The sequence below is a fragment of the Pundamilia nyererei genome, unplaced genomic scaffold (genome assembly GCF_000239375.1).
Source record: "Pundamilia nyererei isolate P.nyererei 1_Seehausen unplaced genomic scaffold, PunNye1.0 scaffold00316, whole genome shotgun sequence".
NCBI lineage: Eukaryota > Metazoa > Chordata > Actinopteri > Cichliformes > Cichlidae > Pundamilia > Pundamilia nyererei.
In genome coordinates this window covers 23,948-47,313 of record NW_005187717.1, presented here as the reverse complement: position 1 = coordinate 47,313, position 23,366 = coordinate 23,948, and the positions used below count along the sequence as shown (strand labels likewise).

General features: G+C 40.8%; 1 protein-coding gene across 4 annotated transcripts; it reads right to left on the bottom strand.

The window, feature by feature from the left end:
- Positions 1–1,384: 1,384 nt before the first annotated feature.
- On the bottom strand, positions 1,385–22,709 carry slc37a1 (solute carrier family 37 member 1). Of its 4 annotated transcripts, XM_005751561.1 has the most exons (22): positions 22,576–22,709; positions 20,136–20,385; positions 16,565–16,705; positions 16,183–16,264; positions 15,169–15,289; positions 14,887–14,965; positions 14,230–14,365; positions 13,547–13,623; positions 12,729–12,895; positions 12,429–12,481; positions 12,157–12,231; positions 11,665–11,703; positions 10,659–10,781; positions 10,190–10,280; positions 8,982–9,044; positions 8,452–8,537; positions 7,594–7,642; positions 6,737–6,810; positions 6,528–6,606; positions 6,032–6,129; positions 5,560–5,624; positions 1,385–2,596 (listed from the first exon to the last, which is right to left on the bottom strand). In XM_005751561.1, the coding sequence occupies exons 2-22, from the start codon at positions 20,189–20,191 to the stop codon at positions 2,581–2,583; spliced, it is 1,770 nt and encodes a 589-aa protein (XP_005751618.1). In that variant the 5' UTR covers positions 20,192–20,385; positions 22,576–22,709; the 3' UTR covers positions 1,385–2,580. The 4 variants fall into 4 exon arrangements, with proteins under 4 accessions (XP_005751618.1, XP_005751619.1, XP_005751620.1 ...); XM_005751562.1 differs by lacking the exon at positions 11,665–11,703; XM_005751563.1 differs by lacking the exon at positions 16,565–16,705.
- Positions 22,710–23,366: the final 657 nt, after the last annotated feature.

The window sequence follows — 23,366 nt, the reverse complement described above, 5'->3', positions numbered from 1 at the left end:
GCCCGCAGGGGCGTGCTGGGTGTTTTTTATTTTTTCTATAGATATATAGATATCACACACACAAGGAAAACTTAGGCAAATGTGTGTACAAAGCTTAGAGGTAAAGGTTGGTGCAAAATGTTGCTGTTGAGGTGTGATCACTCACCTGCCTTTTCCGTGTCCTCTCCCAAATGTTTCCCCAGGGATCCGTACACCATTTAAAGGTTCTGGGAGAGGCCAAGGGTGGGAACTCTCTGTGCATGGGGTTTTTAGTGGGCTTTATTTTTGTAACATTGTTAACGTGTAAGGGTGAAATAAAAAACATTCAATCCCATAAAAATAATAAAATGTCTATTTATTTATTCAAATGGTGTATTGTACAATGTTGGGGGAAGGTTAGAATTGGGAAAACTTGCCTGACAGTAAAATAATGGTTTAGTCCTTAACAGCTGAGAGTATTTAGGCCTGATTGTTTGTGCTATGAGGCTTGAAATGGCCTTAGAGATATGTGGGCAGATAAACGCCTCTTGCTTCCACCATACTGTATCTTAGTCTTCCTCACTGTAGTTTCCTTCATATATTACCAATGGACTGAATTTTGTTTGTGTGTACTCATCTTTGTAGTAACCATCAACCATCAAAGAAAAGTGAAATCAAAGCCTGAAAGGTGGATCTAATGGAATAAATGTGTTATTAGCTAATTTCAAGGATCATCATGTAGCTTTGGCTTTTCTCTATTGTTCATGTGCTTCTGTGTAACTTAGAGTCTGTATGTATCACTGAGTGGGATTCTCCTTGTCAGCTTACCATTTCCACAACACTTGCCACTTCCAGGTGAGTCCACATCATGTACAAATTAATGTAAAAGCTGGCTTGCAGTAGCATACTACAAAACAGGCAACACAAGGTTCAACCAGTGAAAAAAGCACATGATTTATTTGTTTTCTCTACATAAATCAACTTCAAACCAAGTTCATTTCCATGGAAACTTAAAAAAATTGCCCTGCAAAAACCAAGAAAGGCACACAAGGTCTCAAGTATTAATCTTACCACTGACACATAATATTTACATGTGGTCTTGTTCCAAGGATATTGTCTTAAGAGTACCACCAAGATCCCCTTTAAAATACAGTTACATAAACCTATTTCATAGGTTAAATACATACAAGATATCACTCTTAATGATTAAAACACAAATCTGCAGAAAAATAAATCAATGTTTTAATTCATGATATAGAGTTTGTGAATTTTTAATGCGTATAAGATCATGAGAACAAGGATTAAATGTAGTGTTCAGTCCTTCTCAATAAATATTCTTTAAATATTCTCTCCACCGTAAAACAGAAACAGTCTTATTCATCTAACATAAATACCCCCCCCCCAAATCACCACACAGATGTGTGTGTGTATAGAGAGAGAAAGAGAGAGAGAGATCAGCTACATTCATTTTATTACTAAATCACAGACTACCACAGGACAATGGAAAAGGAAACAAAAATGATTTTCAAAATAAATACACATGTAAACTAAACCAATCCCATCATCTCTTTGGTTCAACAAGGTGGTCTTTGTTTTCCTTCTTCTCTTCAACAGATATGATGGAATTAGTTCTGCATCACTGTTTTTAGATGACTGCTATCTGATTAAATTTAATTTCAAAAAAAGTTAACAGCTCTAGGCACGATATTAAGAAGTGGTTCTGTCCAGGTTTTGGGTAGAGGTATATGAATTTATCCCAGTACAACAATAAAAATCAAAATATCAGTCCTCCTCATAAGCCTCAAACTTTGACAGACAGCTCACATGGCACCAAATAAATGAACTGTATGAAAATTTTGCCAATACAAACACCAACAATATAAAACACTATTCATACAAAAAAGACAGTAAGGACACAGAGACCTAGCAACCTGTGGTGTTTCCAGTTTTAGTGGTTGTAATTGGCAGAACTACAATCGTTAAAGTGCTATTTATCATGAAGTCCTGGGCGAGTACAGTGTTACCTGAGACTCTGTCATGTATGTTTTCTGTATATTTGCTACAGAACTACACAGGAAGTAAAGTGTAAAAACTGCATGCTTGCTGTTTTTGTAGCAGGTCTGACGTTTTTTTAGTCCCGGCAACGACCCCAGCTTTGATGAAGCTCTTCTTAATTCTGTGATTGATAACTTTAAAAAACAACTATCAAAGCTAGGTACCACTGTAAAAGGCACACAATTACAAATAGCCCCTTAAATTAACTGGACAGGTAAGGTTGAAAAAGTTCCAACATACAAGTGAGCAGCAAGATATACCAGTCATCAAGTTCAAACTGAATTCAAGGGCTAAGAGGGACATTGGGAAGTTAAGCAAGTACAGTAAGTGCACATGAGACTTTTAAACTGTGTGCCGCGCTGCTTGCTCAGCGCAGCAGCTACAGCTTCAGTCATAGCTCTTCATCAGTAAAGCACTGCAGCATGATTGTAGGCGCACACAAGCATACACGCTGGTTTATTAACAATCAGTTTCATCTGTCAGGGCAGTCCAGTCACAATCCATATCAACCTTAAGTGGTTTCATTGCACTCTGCGTGTAGGTGTGTACGCAGTGCAATCAAAGTGCTCAGTGTTCCTTCAACCTGTGAATAAGAGACAAACATTAACGCTGTGTTGATAAGTTGAGTCATTAAGCTTTACAGTCAACACCAGTGAACTTCCTGCCCACGAGGGAACATTACAGCTGGTTTGTTTTTAGGAAATAAATCAATCTGCACATGTTATGTTCACACTCAGCCCCGAGATAGAACACATAGTCGATCACTGACTGTAGTCGTACAAGGACAAGAATATTCCAGTCATGAACCAAGTTTGGACTGGTTTTTAAGAAACTCAAGTATAAGCTCAACCAAACACACACAAAAAAAAATAAGAAAAATAAAGAGAATAAGATCTTTAATGTGTAACATGTCTGGTGCTGGTCTTACATAATCTTACAAGACCATAGAAGAATTTGGCACAGAGACATCAGCAACATAATTTTAAATTATGTCTGAGTTATTTCAGATGTGCAGTTCTTGTGTAAACCTCCTGAACCAACCAAACACACAGAGTTTTAAATCTTTTGAAAGCCTGACACTTAGTTTGTGCATCTTTGCCAGAAAATTGGAAAAACAGTTTTATTTGCTGTAATCCATCGTCCACCTGGTTCTTACTCCGAGTTTCAAATCATTTTAAAATGATTATTGTGGGTGACTCTAACATGCATGTAGATAATGAAAACGACCGCTGAAACGCATCATTTTATCTGTTATTAGACTGAACTCAAACTCATCCCAGCAAACTTTGTGAAACCCAACATCTGCGTCATTCTCAAAACTTTTGGCCACAACTGGATATTCGGCATGTCTAACTGAAGACATGTCTGCCATTTTCATTCTCCACTAGTGATATTAAGATGATGTCGGTGTGTGTGGCTGCTCTTCTGCCACTCACACAGATTGCTTGTGTTTATATATTGAGCACTCAACAGGTAAAGGTGAGGTTTTCCCTGAGGTATGATTCTGCTGTTGTCTGACCAGCACATGGATGGCTCCAAAGATTGTTTTGTGCCTCTCCATTTCCCGGATTCTGTTGATACCTGCCTGGTACCCATGATCAGCTGTAATGAACTCTCCGGCCCTGCCGGCTATGCTCTGGCTAAACCTGCACGAGAATATCTCTGAAACCTGAGATTGCTGCACCGGGTCTCTCAGCTTTCCGAAGCCAAAGCTCCAGCTCCTGCCTGGTGAACACCAGATCACTAGTAAGGAAAACTTTTATTCTTCTGGACTTTTTCAGTTCCCATGATCTCGATGTTTTGTGTGTGACTGAAACATGCCCCCCCCCCAATAAGAACTTCATAAAGAACTTTCTGTGCTTCACTGACTTTTTAAATCTGGTACACTCTGTACCGGCTCTATGAGCATGGATATGTTGGTCACAGGCAGGCCTGTTGGTTTTACACATGCTGCAGTTACATGTTGTGCTCCTGTTTGGCCTTCAGGTTATTATCTCCCTTTTTTGTTTTCTGCTGTTTTCAATCAGCTCTGTGGCCATTCTGACTGAAAGGAGTTTAGTTCCTGGTTTTATTCTTGCTGTCAAACCATCGTGGACTCTGCGGATCCATTTAAAAACCAGACAGCTAAAGCTAAACCTGAGCCTTGGTTTAATGACTCATGCTGTCAGGAGGAAATGTCGCAGAGCACAGCGCAGATAGGAAAGATTAAACTGCAGGTGTCGTTTTACATTTTAAAAGACTGCCGGTGTCATTACTGCAACGCTATCAAAAAGCCAAAAAAGAAATATTTTGCAAATGTCATTTCCTCCAAAGGCCATAACTCACATGTGTCATTTAACACTACTGACTCTGTCCTTAATGCTCCACAGCATGTCTGTTTAAGCTTCTCCTGATATATGCAATAATTTCCTGAGCGTTTTTATTAAAAGGCTGTCACCACCAGGGCTCTTATCACAGCTCTCCTGACCCCTCTGTGCTGCTGCCTTTACTCAGGTTGAGTTTGTGACTTTGTCCCTCTTAGAGGATGTGGTTTCCCATTTTAAGCCCTCATATTCCCCTCATCCCTGATTTTTTAAAAAGAAATTCAGCCTAGTATAAGGCAGTCTGTTCTTGCCATTATAAACACCAGTCTGTCCTCTGCTGTAGTTTAAACATGCAGTAATACAGTGACTGCCTAAGAAACCTGGACATATAAGCTCTTGAATATTCAGGCCCAGACTTATCTTAAAGACCTCATACGACCATATCACCCCAGTAGAGCACTTCACTCTCAGACTGCAGGCTTACTTGGGGTTCCCAGGAAATTTAAAAGTAGAACTGGATGCAGTCTTCGGCTTTCAAACCCCTCTCCTCACTACTTTTAAGATTAAGCTTAAAAATTCCCTTTTTGATAAAGCATATAGTTTGGGCTGGATCAGGTGACCCGATCACTCCTGTAGCAACACTGGAATGGACCTAGTCTGGTAGGGCTTCCCATGATGCACTGGTGTCCCACGCTGCATTTAATCCTTAGTTATTCTTAATCTGTGGCTCTCTTTCGTTGTTAAAACAGAGTTTTACATCTGATTGTTGTAGACATTTTACATTCATTACCATCTGTCATCTTTGCCCACTGATACTACATTAGCTACAATGAGTGGAATGAAGCTCCATGATGGCTTTGAGTCATGTGACTACCAACACAATCAGAAGCATTGTTTTCTCCATGTGAGCGATTCTGATTGTAAACTAAAAAAAGATCATAGTGATCGTAGATTAAGCCTATTTATTTTTGGGGGCAAAGCCAGTGTTCGCACTCATCATGTTGTATTTAATCCATATGAGTAGAATTCAACTTTATTATCTGCATGTTTGAAAGATATAATATAAACATTGAAGTACTTCTAAGTGTATTATAACTGTTTTGTTATAAAACAAAAAAACAAAAAAAACAGCAGCCCAACATTTGAACATCAAATTAATGCAGATACACAAGAATTACAGTACAGCACCAAAAGCAGCAGTCAGGCTGAGTATAATCATGATCGAGATAACAGGAGGACTTACTCTACAGTGGAGATAGGATGGGATTTAGATGAGGCCAGCTCCTTTGTCACGAGCCGTAGCAAAAGCTGCAAGGTTACACATTAGTATGAGCATCTGTTTTTCTATAGCAAGCAAGACCACTCGTCATTCAGTTCATTTTATTCATCAGAAACAAGGGTAAAAACACAACATTGTCTTAGTTTTCTCGACTCCAGCTCCTGAGCTAAATATCTGACTTTTCACTGCTTCACCAGCTGGTCTCTGCATCTGTCTGCTCTTTGCTGCTGAGCAGGTAGTGACTGATTTTCTGAAAACAGCTGCTTGTTGTTACAAAAAACCTTTACAGCAGCAGTGACTGAACCAAAGAGCTGGAAAACTATCAGTGTGTTCAAAGAGGCCAGTATTCTGTGCTAATGTGCACATAGGTGCAAATTTTCTGCTTTCGTTTTGTCATTTTGTAATCTTCTTATATGATGCAAGTTAAAGGCCTTACCAACAGAGCAAGAAAGTCAGCAGTCATCAGCATGTAGAAGACCTGATCCCAGCCACCTGCAGACAGCAGTCCAGCTAACAGCGGGCCGAGTGCTGCGCCTGACATCACAAACATGAACAAGATTATTCGTGTACATGAATCCTCTCTTCACATTTCTACATGGGATGATTATAAATGAGTAAAAATAACACAAGGCATGCTAACGTAATCATCATTAAATGGTAACTAAACTGATATTTGTATCGTTTATAATCATCAAATCCAACAAAGCCAGAGCTTCGTTGTTTAGCCTGAGCCAATGAGATGCCCTCATTACTCTGAACTACTACTACATTGTACACAAATTTAAAATCAATTCTTGGCTGAGGATTCATGCACTTGTTAAATGTAATTATTAACAATTATTACTATCATACATATCACTAATAGGACCCTAATAAGACCCCTCATTCTCATCCAAACAAGCCGTAAACATAAGCTGAGCAGCAGTACTGACCTACAGATCCTGTGCCATCAATGATGGCTGTGACTGTAGACAGTGCTCTGGCGTTGCCTTTCAGGCTCTTGTGGGTGCCCTACAGCCAAATAGAAAAAAGGGGGGCAGAGGAAAAGACGACAAGGGGAGAAAGGTGATTTTAAAATGAAATAAATGATGATTTACAAACACAATCACACTGGAATTACAGTAGTGTTAAACATCCTTACCAAATCAGCAGACACTGCAGTTGTGATGAGCGCATACGGTCCATTCACTAGACCTCCGCACACTAACAGCATCCCTGAAGCACACAGATTAAGGACGTTTTATCCTGGTTGTAAGGAATGGAAATTCTGCAGCCACTGAAATCTTACTGCTGGAAACAAATGCATGCAGGCTGAGGTGTTTGTGTCCTCCACAAACCTGCCGGTAGTGTCTTACTAGCATGTGCACTTCTCTTCATTAGAATGTGTGTTCATGTAATTACAGTAAATGTGAGCTGATATTGCTCTGAAGGCACTACATTGTATCCCATAATGCCAACTTCCCTTGACCATCAGCAGCTCAGAGGGAATAACCAAGAGTCATCATTTATGCCACAGTAAACAAGTCACTTGTGTTTATTTAGATTTGATTGGACATTCAATCGCTGACTGATAACCTACTGTAATAAATGCAACCAGCTCATGTGACTAAATTTGTACGGACCTCAGCACCTGGAAACAAAGGGGGAGCTAACTCTAGTGCTGATATGAATTTATTTATTGTCCAACTCGTGAATCAAAGTGGGTGCTGGTTCCACAGAAGGAGGCCAGAAAGCTGCAGGCTCTGCCTCCCATTAAGTAACCTGGGAACCAGGAGTAAGCCTGCAGTATGAGAGGAATTTGATTGGCTTCTGTTTGAACAAACAACACATGACAGGTCTGGACTGCAGGCCGCTTTTGAACCTTTTACTGCAGAGCCATACTACTGAAGCATATGCTAACATGCCTTTATCCTTTCATTTACATGTATTACAATTAAGGAACAGAAAATTGTTCCAGACCTACTGATTAACTATCATTCAGTGCTAGCTGGTTCTTACCAATCATTGGCCCCAAACCAAACTCACTGATCATGGAGAAGCCGTAAAGCTGCAGGAAAAGAATAAAACAGGACAGTTAACACTTACGTGTCTAATATCACCTCATACTCTTACATGTAAGCCTTTTCGTATAAAAAATAGCAAGAAATGTGTTGTAATCTTTGCTCCTCAGCAATTATACTCACTGGACACTTTATAGGGGACACTTGTTCAACAAGTTAACGCAAATACACAGCCAATCACATGGCAGTAACTCAATTTAGGGATGTAGACAAGGTCAAGATGCTGATGTTTAAACTGAGCATCAGAAAGGGAAAAGAGGTGATATAAGTGTCTGTGAACGTAGCGTGGTTGTTGGCTGCTCGGCGCTGATGATGGCTGATGTCAGATGGGGGTCACTCCTCTCAGCAGTAAACTGAGGCTACATTTACTGTCCAAAGTTTGGACAACAAAAAACTGCACAGACTTGGTATTTTGAGACAGTTTCTGTCTGCTAGTTTTTTCACATGTGAAGTGAGTTCACTGTGCTCAAAGGGTCTCTGCAGTCACCAGATCTCCACCTGACAGTGTGCCTTCAGGATGTACTGGGACAGAAAATATACTTTCTAGACAATCAGCCAACAACTGAAGAATGTTTTGAGCACCTATGAAATGAAGAATCGCGGTAGTTCTGAAGGCAAAACGGAGCCAACCTGCACCACCTAATGAAGTGACTCTGTCAAGTGCTGCACAGCAGGGGGAGCCAAAAACCTGGTCTAATCTCCCCTGTGCAGGCTTCATAATCAAAGAGTGTTTTCACAGTCTTGCAGCACACAGTGGACGATGTTTCCTGACTGTTGCAGTACAGTGAAGACTTACTGTAGGAGCAGCTAGCAGTAACATGACTGCACAGGTGGTGGCTCGCTTCCCCAATTTATCAGAGATCACACCTGCTAAGACGCCCCCTATACGACAGAAAGACACATTCAGTCGTTAATCATCATAATACTTCATGGTGATCATGTTGTACATTGCTTCATAAACCCTGACAGCTGGTCTCTATCAGGGTTAATTATCACAGACCAAAAACCACAGACATGCAAAGCATGCACGAAGCTTCCAGGTCTGAAAAGTGAAGCTGAATAGATTTTAAACCTGCATTCTGTCTGAAGGCCAGCAGGGAGAGACTCTTTCTGTGTATGCACAGTGTGCATGTCTACGGGAAAATGTCCCTCTGTTCTTTTGCTCTGTAAACTGCATGGCTTCATTTTCTAGATAACAAATCTGAATATAATATTAAAAACAAACACAGTCTCTAACTTTGGGACATCAATTTTGTCCCCAAGCATTGCTAAACAGTGAGGCTGAAGGTCCACTGGGACAGATGAGCACACACAAACAGCACATACCCACAATTCCTCCCACATCAAACAGTGTGGACAGATCTCCAGCCTTTTTGGCATCCAGGTGAGCTGAAACACACAAACACAGAGTCTATTATGTCAGTTCTCCTTCTTCAGCAGTCTGCTGACAGTCTGACACATGAGTGGACTGCTCACTGTAGAATATCCTGAGGACAAAACATCTGCTCCGTGATCTGTGAGAAGCCTGTCCAACTCTGCCACACTCTCTATCAGCCTCTTTCAGTTTAACATACTGGTTTTATATCTACATAACCCAGTTACTACATTACAAACAGACAATAGAAAAGTCTTTAACTATGTTATATTACATGCTGACAATGTTTCTGTGGATTAATTACAAATGAAACCAGAAGGTCACAGTAACTCATGAAGCTCAAGGTCCACCACAGTTCACATGTTTAAGGACTGAAAGAACGTTTTGTTGCCACTGCTGGCTGTACTGCACAAACAATGAGAAGTCGAGGAGGCTTGCATTCATCTTCAGAACAACTTAATCTTGTTTCACTGACCAACACTCTGGGACGAGTCTTAACAGCTGTGGAGGGTTTTAATGCCTTGCCCATTCATAAGCTCATTGGTCGTTGAGTAACAAAAACAAGTTTCAAGCAGCACCCAAAGAAACCAAAATGTGTGTGTGTGTGTGTGTGTGTGTGTGAGCAGACTCCTCCCTTACAGTCATTCTGTTGCAGCTGTGTGTGTCCTGTGCAATATGCTGGCAGATGTGCAATCCTACCCAACAGTTTCACCATCTTAATGACTAGAGCTCCTTCACCTTACTTATTAAATGATGCCTTATCTACGCCCTCACAATGTTCTTGTATCTTATACATTGTGTAAATAGTGTTTTTTTTATATTGTTGTTTTTAAACTTGTCACTTTCTTGCACCTTTGTGGTCTTGTTGGCTAATTTCACTGTACAATGACAATAAATGAAGTTCAAATGTTTCTGTTGACTGATGTCATGTTTTTTGACAGGATCAATACGGCTGTAAACACTACTCCAGTCTCTCAGTTGGCCAATATTTTTGCAGATTTTTTTTTTGCCAATTTAACCATAATTCAGTGTCCTGCTTCAGATAGCCAACGTATAAATTTTGACATATTGGACGTCTGTCAATGTAATCTGTTTTTTAAATCCACAGTCAAAATCTATGCATGAAGTCGTGCCTGACGGGTTTCTATTTGCTCCTCACCTGCTTTGGTGATGTAGAGCGGCAGCCAGAAGAGGAAAGTATAGCTGACCAGCTTAGCAAACAGCAGACACAGAGAGAACTCCACCACTCCCTGCAGACAAACAAACGCACACAGTAATCAGACTTACTTCATAAGTTACGTTAGATCTGCCTCAGCTTGCAACTCAGATAACTGCAAGCTAATCGCTCCAAAAGCTGTCCAAATATAAGCCTTTCAGTGTTGTTTCTTTCTCACTTTGAGAGAAAAGATCTAAAAACCAGAGCAACTAAACAAGATGATTCTTCTGAATTGATTTTCTATCTTAAAGCACTTACACAACAATCTTACACATCCTGCTCTTACTTAGAGCATCACTCTTAAAACAACATCACAAGACTTTTGCCTGATAGGAGACTTGGTCGGACTTTGTTGCAGTGAAAGCATCAGAGTGACGCAGGTGATGGACACAGGTTCGCACGTGTGACTTACGGGTATCCGTAGCGCTCCCATGAAGCTGATGGCAGACGGCTCCGACTCACTCTTCACCACCACAACCGGCTGCATGGGGATGCGCTCGCTCTCTCTAGGCAACAGGAGCTCTGTGTCGTAGCTCTGAGGGAGAGAGCAGAGCAAAGATCTGTACCCATACCCAGACCACCGGACAGCTGAAGAACAAAGGGGACCCCGAGGGGTCAGCACTGACAGTACTTAGACTGGACTTTTGTTTCATAAATAAAATTACAAAAATAAATAAATAAATGAAGAAGAGTGAACTTAGTCAACCTGCAATTTAAGACCAATTATTGAAAGATTCTCCTTTCTAATTAAATAACCAAGGAATATTTCTCCCCTTCAGATGGTACAGACCAACACACGTCGTGTCACCATGTATGTGAAGTATAACTGTACGATTATGTCAGCAGTTTGGTGTTATACTGTAGATGTTTGCCAGCAGTGCATTCATGTAAAGGACCTAAGGATAAAACTCCCACTGATAAGTTTTGAGAGAACAGGAGCTGGAAAACCTCGCCCAACTACCTTCCAAACAAGGAGGAAAAAAAGGAGAAAAATAGAAACCCTGCGGCTGAATCCGAATGTCCTGATTTTTCTCATATTTGCAGACTTGCTTTCTAAAACTAAGTCTGTGCAGACACACTGTGCTCTGCAGGGTAGGACTCGCTTTGATGACACTGTACAGATGTGGATAAGTACTATATTTAAATTCAAACATCTCCTTACATTAATACTAAAAAAAATCATGGTCATCAGTCAGAGCTCCTTGTTGCAGTCAGAGTGTGCTTGACTGCAACCCCCCATCACCTTTAATGCTGACCCTTTCTGCCTCCTTAGTAGAGTGGTTAAAACACGAGTTCACCCTGAGCATTCTTCAGCGCTCCAGTCATTCCTCATGTCCAGACATTTGGATTCAGCCTAGCAGTGATTTCACCCAGCATCCAAAGCTCTGACCACCAGCAGAGATCTCTGAAGAACTGACCTTCCTGTTTTGAATACTATCCTTGTAATAATAGCAGACCTGAATGGATTACAATGACATAATAGAACATGTTTCTGTGGTGCTGCATGACAATCGGTCCTATTAGATGCACACATGAAATTCATTTCTTGCTTCCAAAATGTGGCCTGTACAGTTTATTGTTCAACAGTCTGAAATGTGCCACTTAGAAACTTTTCACTGACAAAGTATTAAAGTTTTATTTGAACATGGACAGAAGGCTGATTTTGTTCTAGAGTAAAGCAAAAAAGATTACAAGCTTATAATCTTGTAATCTTCTAGTCTGATCGATGATAGATGTTTGGAAATACAGTACATGCAATCCACACACACAACATACTTGGTGATTAGTTCAGTGGTGCGTGCGTAGGATTGGTTATCCATCATGACCATGTGATGTGTGATGGAATAAGGCGTGGCCTTACAGTAAGTACAGTAAATAATCTCAGTTTTAAGTTAAACTGTGAGACACACCTGATTTTTGTTGTCCTTGTACTGTAGATACACCTCTGTGTGTCCGTTCACTCCATTCCAACTCTTGCTTGGGACCTAATCAAAGAGAGACATTCACAGCTAAACAGGACTGCTGATTGATAATGCAAATAAAAATAAAATACTTTTTCCTTCATTTCCACATTTAATTATAAATGACAGAGTTAATATTACACTGAAATATTATTCATGCTTAATGAACCAAACTAGTCTTCATTATAAGAAATTAAAACAAACAAAAATTGTGTACTTACAGTCTTGCCTAGAGATGAATTTTGTGTATAGATGTTTTTTAGGTCATTAGGATCTGAAGAATGAAAACAGTGCCATCAGGTTAATACAACATAATCCATTTACAGCTATAAAGTCCATTCTTCAAAGAGCCAACGTACTGAAAAGACAATCACAGGAAGCAGCCTGCCTCAGCTAACTGAATCTAAATGCATTCATTTCATTTGATAGCAAGCATTCTTTGAGCAATGAATGTGTGCGCTTAGAAAAACAAGAAACTCCTTTTAACACTGATCAGAAAAACATGATGAAGCTGTACTTACGCTCAATGAGAAAGAGAAAGCAAACCACGCCCATGATGATGATGATGAGCCCTGGTACGATGAAGGACATGCCCCAGTTGGAGGAGACCCAGTAGCCGGCAATCAGAGAGCCCAAGATGTTTCCCACTGAAGTGTGAGAGTTCCACAGCCCCATGATGAGTCCACGCCTGACCCAGAAACAGAGACCTTCGGTTCATACAGTGCTGACGCTGACAGAGACACAGTCTGCTCCACAAGTATTTGGGCAGTTGTTTGGTTTTTTTTTTATGCATGCTGAACTTTCCAGGTAAGGAAATCCCAGGATATTTGGAAAGAGTTTTACCCTCCGAATGCCCCCACAGTTGAAGCAGTTAAGACATGACTAAAGTAAGGACATGTATTCAAAGATCAATTGCTATTTAACTCCTATGGACAGATATTTCTGCTCTTTTCAGCTGTGCAGACGAGCTGAAATGAGCTTTCTCTGAAGGGTGGCTGGCTTCTCCCTTAGAGACAGGGTGAAGAGCGCAGCAGTTCGAGGGGCTCAGAGTAGAGCTGCTCTCCTCCACATGGAAAGTTAAGGTGGTTTGGGCATCTGACTGGGATGCCTTCTGAGTTAGGGGTTCCAGGCATGTCATACTGGGAAGAGGCCTCAGGGTATACCCAGGACATGCTGGAGAGATTATATCTCTTCACTGACATGCTAATGTGAGTTCCCCTGGCTAAGTGGAAGAAAATAGATGGATGGATCTTGTTCGGTCATAAAGTCCAACTTTTTATTTCTTTTGTTCTGCTAACAGCCAGTGTGCATTATACAGCCAGGAATTCTTAGACATTACCTTCCCTTTCCAAACCAGTTGCCGATACAGGTCACTACACTAGGCCAACCAGTGGTCTGAACCAAGCCATTGGCCACCTGCAAAATGACAAGAAGGTGAATCACTGTGCAGAACAGTTTGTTGTTATGCATTCCTTACAGGGTCACATGTGCACTTCCTCTGTATAAACATACACAATGGCAAGTTTATTGCTACATAAACCTGTCATTGTGCATTTTCGTGTGCATATCCACTTACACTCCTATGTGTGCTGGAGAGTCCTTGTAAAAGTAGGAGTCGTAGTAATGTCTCTGAGCCAAGTCAGTGTCATGTGAGGTTGTACCTCACCGTCCAGCAGCTCAGTGCTGCTGACAGTGAGGTCCACATCTGGCATGAGATGCCCAGGATATCACCCACTGCTTCATTAGGAGCAGGCCTTGATGTGGACTAGCCTGCCACATTATTTTTACACTTTTTTCACTTTCATTGTTTCTTTAAATTTATCCCTCTGTAGGTTTATAATTGTCATTTTCATCAAATGAAGTCTTTTAATTCCTATTCATACCCAGTCTATATCAGTACAGACATATCTGATGTTCTTTTTCTTTACTATTGAGCTCTGATGTGTGTTAACGTGTTACTTTAATTTTTTGAGCGGTGTAAATGAACATATCATCCTATAAAATTATCATCCTGCACCTCACCTGGACAAATATATAGAAGCTCAGGTTGTGGATGTTGTAGATGTAGCCAAGCCCGAATAGGCAAGTGAACACACCGCTGGCCAGCATGCCCACTGTGAGGTACAGACGAATGGGCAGGCGCTCCCCGATAATGCCGCTAGATGGATGCACAGTGATGACATCATATTAACCATCACACATTTCAGCACATAAAGTAGTTTAAATATTTGAGAGTTACTGAGAGAAAAAAAGTTCTGTTGTGGTTTCTGGGGTTGGATAAAGAGGATAAATACACTGAATAATTATCATTTTATTCTGGCAACTTGCTAAATTAGTGGTCATAACACACTCACTCACTCCAGCGGTATATGTCAAGGGGCTGCGGAAGGACAGACTGGGAATCGTTAGATCGATGGAAAAATGGAAAACATGCTGGACTTCAGTGAAACCACAGCACATATAACGATGGAGGAATATGTAGGAATTATTGACACAAACAGACCAGAGAATTTTTAATGATCCAACTAATAACGGCGGGTGGCAGATGGTTAGTATTGCTGCCTCATAGCAAGAAGGTGCCTTATTCAAATCCACTGGCCAGCTGCGGCCTTCTCTCTTCATCACCAGTTCACGTTTACTGTGTAAAATCATTTCCTCCTCCACACCTTGCCATCTTACCTCAAGTACATTCCAATTGCGTAAGCACACAGAAAGGAGTAGTCCATGGCTCCCAGCAGCTGTTTGTAATTGCTTTTATCTGTAAATATGGGGAACAGGTGTTTAATTCAGGACAGCACAGCAGGTTTTGTTTATTTGCGAGTTTTTACTAATTGTTCGACACATTCATCTCTGTTTTGCATGCATGAGTATTAAGAAACCTGCTGCTGATGATGCTTTAGTGTAAACTTGTAACATTATAAACATTCTAAAAAGATGAAAACATCTCAAGATAAGACAGACCAAAAGGTTTCCAGCCGCAGTCGACATCTGTGTGGAGAGATAGCAGGGAGGGCTGCTGGCTGCTGCTGGATGCAATGATGGCTGCTTCACTGACAGCTGAGCAGTTCTTATGAAGCTCACTCTGTAAGCACAAAACCATTAAGCCACACAGAAAACACAGGAAGAAGAAACAGGGGTCTTTACTATGATTGGGTAACTTTTCTCCCTGACTCCATGATGGTCGCAGTAGAGAAAGAAATATTTATGCGTTACCATAGCGACCAGAGAGCATTAAGGGGCAGAGAGGAGGATGTTACTCTCAATGTTGTTGGTGCATTTCAGGAGGACGCTGCTAATAAAGTTATTACACAGTGAATTCACGTTTATTATTATATTTACAGAATACCACCGTTTTTGTCTCGGTAGTATAATTTTATTTTGTTGTATTTATCTGCAACACCTTAAAGGCCGGTCCGTGACTATATTGTCTGACATTAAACCGGTCGGTGATGCCAAGAAGGTTGGGGACCGCTGCTGTAGAGCACACCACTCAGCGTCTACTCAGTCTTTGTCCCACCTCCGTTGATTTTCTGCATTGAGTTCTTTCATAAATTTGTCCCGGGTCCAGACTGCATCCATTCCAGTTCAGTGTTCTTTCTTACTGGGATTACAAATCAAGCTCCTTTGCTACCTCTTTTAGCTTTCTCCTGTTCTTTTCTTTGGGGGAGATTTGGACAGAGCCCAAGGCTGCGGGTGTTTATTAGGACAATGTACACCAGCTGGTCGTAACCAGTGAAGGCTATAAACAAGCTGTGATGGAGCACAGACTGGAATGATGAGTTTATTTTGGCCGTGTGTGTATATGTATACGGAGGTCTTGACATATAAATAATTGCTACAAACATCTGAGATTTGCTATTTTTTCAAAGTATTCTTTTAATCTTTTGGAGCAGTGTACAAACATCGCACAACAGTGCAGCACCTATTAGTACAATCATTAATGCCATGTACTGTTTCTGGAATACCATATCTTACCTTGACAATACTAATTGGTTTCCTGGACAGGTGGAAACTGGTGTAGAGCAAGAAGGTTAGGATGAAGGTGAGAGCTCTGTACCTGAAGGGAGAGCACACAGGAAGGCAGCTCTGAGAAATGAGGGAGCTCATAACATGGAGATCACAGGTTTGAGATGTCCATAATTATGAGTCATCTGCACTACCCCAGATACAGTGGGCTACAAAAAAGATGTAACTGACACCAAACTCACAACTTTGAATTCCCCCAGGGAAATTATACTTAACAAAAGGATGTTGGGGCTGTGTTCATGTAGCACAGCCCCCTGCTGTGAGAGTAACAGTGTCACAGTGCTTTATTTTGTGCTTAAATGCTTTCTAGCTGTTACCAACAAACTCACACCTTGATGGGGCAATGTGGAGTTCAGTATCTGGCCTATGTGGTCTGGAGGAGCAGAGTATCAAACCTTTCTTCAGACTGTTGGGGATGAGGGTGGAGAGGTGCAGGTAACTTGGCCATTTCTCTTCTTTGTTTAATAATAGACTGTTTGAAGAACAAGGGTACAGTGCGCTTAGAGATGGACAGGCTGAAAAACATCATGTATACAGTAGCTGGCTGGTTGGAGTGAATTTAAAAAAATGGACTTAATAAGTGAGCACATTTACAATACAATAAAGAACACGTAATTGTTATAACATATTATCATTATTATATTAGCTGTTGGATGATATTTGTCAGCTTATGTTAAGTTATCATGGAAACGGTAAATCAGGCATCACTGTGTGCAGTGTGCTTACATTTGTGGTGGAGGAGAGTGAAAGTGCTACTCTAATGGTTATACATGAATCTATTCGCCCAGTCTGGTGACTGGTGACTGTCATTGGCGGCAGTAACAGTATCAGTCATCTAGCATTAGCCTATGGAGTCGACCGCCCAGCCCAAGTTTAAACATTGTTGCAGTTGTTGTATTTTTAGATGTTATTTTACTAAGAAAGTCCACATCTCAAACTGTAAAATGCACAAAGGTTCACTGCAGACATTTTGTGGCCCTACAAGGAAATGTTGCAAACTGATTTGATGCCCCAAACCTAGCTGACCAACGCTACAACATATGTAAATAAAAAGGCAAAAGTACTGTGAAATATTTAGGCAGATTAAAAATCTCATTTCCAAGAGAGACCTGGCATCAACTGATTAAATGTATCATGTGTTACAATAAGCAGGAGGAGCCAACAAATTCTATTACATCCTGTAATAGAATCCTGATATCCTGTACCTGGATTGTGTACTTTACTGTTTGAGTTACGTCAGTCATATTTACGCTCGTCTTTGCTCACACACGTCTGACTTGAGTGTAAGGTCATTTCTAAGCAGAGGCTGGCTCAAGACAGAAAGTCAAATGCAGTCAAATAAGACGTGAGAGAAGGTGTGGCTGTGCCCAAAATCCACATTTCATTTGACCCGCAGTACAGACTATGGTTGGCTTTACCAGGCTGTGCAGCAGAAACTCAAAATGGGCCGAGAAAAAGTTAGATACACTCTTATCCAGCAGTTGGACAGCATGTGGTTAGTATGTTGCAGCAGTGCATCCTGGGTACAGCAGGGTGACCAAATCCATCATCTGACAAAGCAGCTCGAAACCTGACAGATACAAAGTGCTCACAAACCACCAGGTGTGTTAGGCTGCAAACGTCTCACTAAGACATATAAGATGATAACTGTATGAAGAGAAATGTTCAAGGGTAACATAAGACATTAATGTTCCTGATGTGAATCACAGTGCGTCTGGAAAGTATCCACAGAATCAGAATCATTATTATCATTGTAGCAACAAAACACTGAACAATGTGCAATATGTGCAATTCTCTCAGTGCAAACAACCCGAGGAGTCTGCTCAGTGACAGGTTGCTTCTCCCAAAGTTTAGGACCAACAGACCTAACAACTCCTCCAAAATGTGTGCTACATTTAAATGAGATGACTTCTATGTTTAAACCTGATTCATTCTTGAACTAACATAGTGGGCAACAATTTGTCTTTTTTTTCCTTCAAATAATAAAAGCTAGATATATCCGTTGCACAGCAGTCTGAATTACAAGTAGCTCAAGTGAATAACAACCACTTCCACCAACAGTTTCAACCTTGTAGATGAGCAGAGCAGCTGTGCTTCCTACCAGCTGCTCTGATGATTAATGACCCCTACATTTAACGCAAGGAGTGTCACATCAATGCCCCTTTCTGTATCACCAGTGCTACCCTAAATTGGTCATTTATAATAGGTGGCCGGGACCAACGCACTAGCTGTTCACAGAGGAGTGCACAATTAATCTAAGTTATATAAACACACAAGTAAGTAAAAAAACAAAATCCCACTATAACTTTTCAAAGGCTTAGTGAAGACAGTGTAACTAATGAAACCTTTACAAACCCAAACACAGGGTCAAATGTCTTAAACGTGTACCTTATTACTGCATTTGTCATGCAGTAGAAAGAAAACTTCGGATGTTTCAGAAACATTAAATAAGATATGTTTCCTATGAAGTCTGTGCCCTCCTGCTTTTGCTGAAAAATTATTGAACACGTTTGTTAATAAATCAATTGTTAAATCAAAGTCAGGATAACAAAAAATGGGTTTGTTCCTGTTCATTCAATTCAATTTCAATTCAATTCAATTTTATTTATATAGCGCCAAATCACAACAAAAGTCTACTTAGATGATATTTCTGGATGCAGGCCAAAGATGAGCCCAGACAACTTAAAGCCTACTTTAAAAAAATCCTGATCTCTTAAAAAAAGAAAAGAAGAAAAAAAAGGAAAAGGAAAGAAAGAGATCAAAGTTACTGCTGTTCTGCTTATTCAGCATTATGGAAAGATTTTTAAAAATCTTTTCAACAAAAATATTATAAATAAATCAATCACAACCAAAAATAACAAACATTCCAACATATTTTCAGAAACCTGAAAGTCGAGTCTACACAAAGCATCAGGTATGTGAAACTAGGTGTAAGCACAGGTAAAACTACCTGCCGGGAATTTTTGCTGACGCAGCTCCAACAATGCCACTTGGCCGGCTGCAGCCTCAACGGCCAACTACTACATCAAAGAGGCAGAAACTGACTGCTCGACCTTGTACAGTAAACTTTACAGGGTGATCAGAAAGATCGGTTTCAACGTATGCAGCGAGTAAAATAAATATTGAATATGTCACCAAATTTCTAAGTAAATATATCTCTAAAGATGTTATTGACATTAAATTATCACTAAATGTTGGTAGCAACCCATCCAATCCACACATGCAAAGAAATCCAACCATAGAAGTCCATAAATTATGTGTAATAATGTAATACTCACGCTTAGTGAAATGCATTTAATACTTCATACAAAAGCCTTTGTTGGTGATGACAGCTTCAACACACTTCCTGTGTGAGGAAACTGTCTCATGCGTTGCTATTAGTTTCATTTTAGTCTCATCTGACCACACTATGTTCTCTCAGTAGTTCACAACATGCTTTTTCCTCAGCAGTGCAGTCACGTATGTGAGCTTGCATACAGCCCACCGCAAATGTGACATTACTTATTGTTTTCTTTGAAACAATCATGCCTGCTGGTTCTAGATATTTCTGGAGCTCTCCATTGGTTTTGTCCAGTATGAGATGTTTCTTGTGTGACACCTTGGTAATGAGAGCTCACCAGTTGGGACTGAACCAGTTGATATTAATTTGCACTAAGTGAGAGGTTAGTTTTGTAATTACTGATAGATTTCAGCTGGTAAAATCTTTCCAGGCCTTTTTGCACCTTTCTTTCTTTATGTGTTTCTGTACCATTTCCCTGTTCCACTTCTCATTATTACATATAATTTATGGCCATCTATGGTTTGATTTCTTTACATCTGTGGACTGGGTGGGTTGTTACCAACATCTGGTCAGAATTTAATGTCAATAGCACCTTTAGACAGCCAGTCCAATTTAAACTCACCATTGGTCCCTGTCAAAGGACACCAGCAGGCGGACCCCTGGAGGAACAGGAGCCATGTTTGAACACAGGTATGGACAATCCCACTAACAGGCAGCTAATGAGGGCTCAGCATTCAAATCTCTTCGCGCTGAAGGAAATCATGAAGTACATGCAGACATGGCCCTGCTGTCTCTGTTCATATCCATCTTCAAAAGAAACTACAGTCAGCTGATCCACAAAGCCATGGAGCTGGTTGGAAGATGTCAGCAGTCTGAAAGGATGAATAGAACAGTGAAGAAGAGATAATGCTAATAATAAATAATAATAATAATAATAATAATAATAATAAAGATATTAAGAGGGCAAGAAAAAGCCTAGTTTACAATATGACATGTTTTTACTGCACAGCTTAATTCAGATGTGGTCCGCAGCTTCATACTACCTCACAAACAAACTCTGAGCTGCTAACGAGTATGTGTGAGCCCATTCAGTCCACTGAGTTGGTCAACTTGACTTCAGGAGGACACGTGGGTCATTCCATATTAATTTACCAAATTTCACAAAAATTCCCAGTTTGACCACCTCTGATTTTCCAGAACAAAATTCAAGGGTGATGATACACTTTTTAATAGGAAAACTGGCAAATTGTAGACCTATAAAATTATTAGTTTGATCATAAAAAACACTTTTGCGATAGGTCACAGGGCGATTTTCAAGCCTTTTCTGTGGCTGAACATTCAACGATATAATAATACTCTGTACTAGGGCTGGGCAATATTAATGGATCATTATTATATTATTATTATCATCATCCACTTCACATACTCACATAAAAGCGTCTCTAAAAACTATGAACAGACTCTGTAACAGGACACCAGGACAGCCCTGGTAGAGTAAAACACGTGTGCAAGAATGAGTATGACTTATTGCTGGCAATGCAGACCAAGCTCCTGCAATGGTTATACAGGGATCAAATGACTCGTAGTAACAAGCCAGACACCCAGTATCCTGAGGTCAGCAACACCTCGCCCCCATCATACACCGTGCTTTACCTTCCATAGTCACTTGACAGTTTGCTAGAATAGTTTTGTGGCAGGCCGAAATTCTTTTTCCATGGCCTCCCCAAACTCCTTCCACGCCTGAGTTTTTTGCTTCAGGTGTGGAAGTGGAATTGGCCTGCCAGTATCTGTCAGCTGCTTCCTAAGTCCTACAGGCTGAGAAAAGCCAATAGGACTCCAACTTGACTGCTCCCTTCAAAGAGATGTTAGAAATCCTCGAACTACAGGTTTGACCTCTAGTTAAGGGTTGGTTACCACCATGATGGTCAACCACCTTGCAGCCGCCTCAGCAAAGGAGTTGCAGAACATGGTCTACAACAAGGTCTTCGTGTGCCCAGCCTCCCCCCAGAATGCTGTCGAGGTTCTGCCAGAGGTGGGAGTTGAAGATTTTACAGACTTGGGGCTCTGCCAGGCGTTGCCAACACACAGGTAAAATTCTTAAAGGAAAGGTGCCTTGAAAATGCCAGGTCCAAAAGGAGATGGCACTTAAGACTCTTAGCTTTACCAGATATGGAAGACAAGAACACGAGAAGTGGTTATTAGAATATTCACTCGCATCACACTGGGATGATTCAGGATACAGTGGATACAGTGCCTCAACTGGGCAAGAAAAACAATGCAGAGAACTGTCATCATCCACCTCTGCATGCAGAATGTATGAGATGAAGCTGATGAAGATGCAAAGGTCTGTAAAGAATCGTCAGAGAGACGATTTCCCGAAACAGAAAGCAAAAAGTAGTCATGTCATGACATGTCAGACTACTTTTTTGAGTGATCGGAAAACCCAGAAAACCGATATTTAAATGGGAGTGCATCTTCACTTACAACAAAGCAATCAATGTATTTCACTGCCGAGATCTCGATTAGTTACTAGCCTTTCATAATCACAATCACCAAAAACACTCACAAATCTCAAGTGACATCAATATCACATGATATAGCTCACAGGTTTAACAATCTTCTGACATTTTAACATCCAACTATACAGGCACAACTCTCCTAACAGCGCGGTCACCGTTTCTGCTTCCTTGAAAGAAATTAATATAGCCAGAAAGGAGAACGTGCTTCCGGTGCTTTGTATCAAACAACACGTCGGCCCCCGGCAAAGCTTACTCGGACACTGATGAGAAACAGGCTAATGCACCGACTGTGAGATTTGGCGATATTTTCCCTTCCTATTTGTAGCTATATCAAAACCGCCCTGTTATCTGTAAACCATTAACAAAGGCAAAAACGAGAGCCTCCAACGTCTCGGAGTAGCCCTTTGATCCTGTGGGAGACAGCAAGGTGAATATAGCCGAGCTTCCGATTCATTGTAAAGACTGCTAGCTAAACCGCTACAACTGTGGCAGCAGCAGACATCCAACTGCAAACAAACACGCCATAGCTGCTCAGGGGCTTACCTCGGAGGGGGAAACTAGCGCTTCACGTTCGTTGCAGGTTTCCCTTCAGTGACATACCCTCCACTTCCTTGTTGTACGAAAGCAGGCGACGAACTGTCACACACTCGCGCGCGCGCGCTCACAGCTGGGCTTGCCCGGGCTGTCGTTGACGTCATCATCGCTCTCTCGCGCTCGTGTTCAGATGACCCTGTCTAGCTTGCTTCAGGGCTAAAACCAGCTCACGATAATAATAATAATAATAATAATAATAATAATAATAATAATAATAATAATAATAATAATAATAATAATAATAATAATAATAATAATTCAAACTCACATGGGATATTTCATTTTGAGCTTGAGTAAACTCTACAGATGACAGCAGGACCAGAGTTAAAAATCCCTAACACAATATCTAAAACACACGCACACAATGATTAAACCTCAAAGTAGCGATGTGAAGCTGAAGCTCCAGCTCATGTGTCAAAAAATAGACAGCGCCCAAGTGATCAATGACGTCCGAAGATTTATTTAGCACGTCACAGCTCCAGTACCTGATTCAATGGTTTATAAGGAAGTGAATCGTTGGCCGGATTTATGTTGTGTTTGGGTGGAGAAGGCGATCCAGTGTGCAACATAATGACATACAGCGAGGGAGGGAGGACGTTCTGCTTCTTCATAAATAAAAACAAGTTCATATGCCATTCTAAGCCCAGGTCTAAAACCCACATAGTTATAATTATATAAGGTATAGTATATTATATACAGGGAGAAGCATTTATATGGATACACCGCAATAACATGGGAAT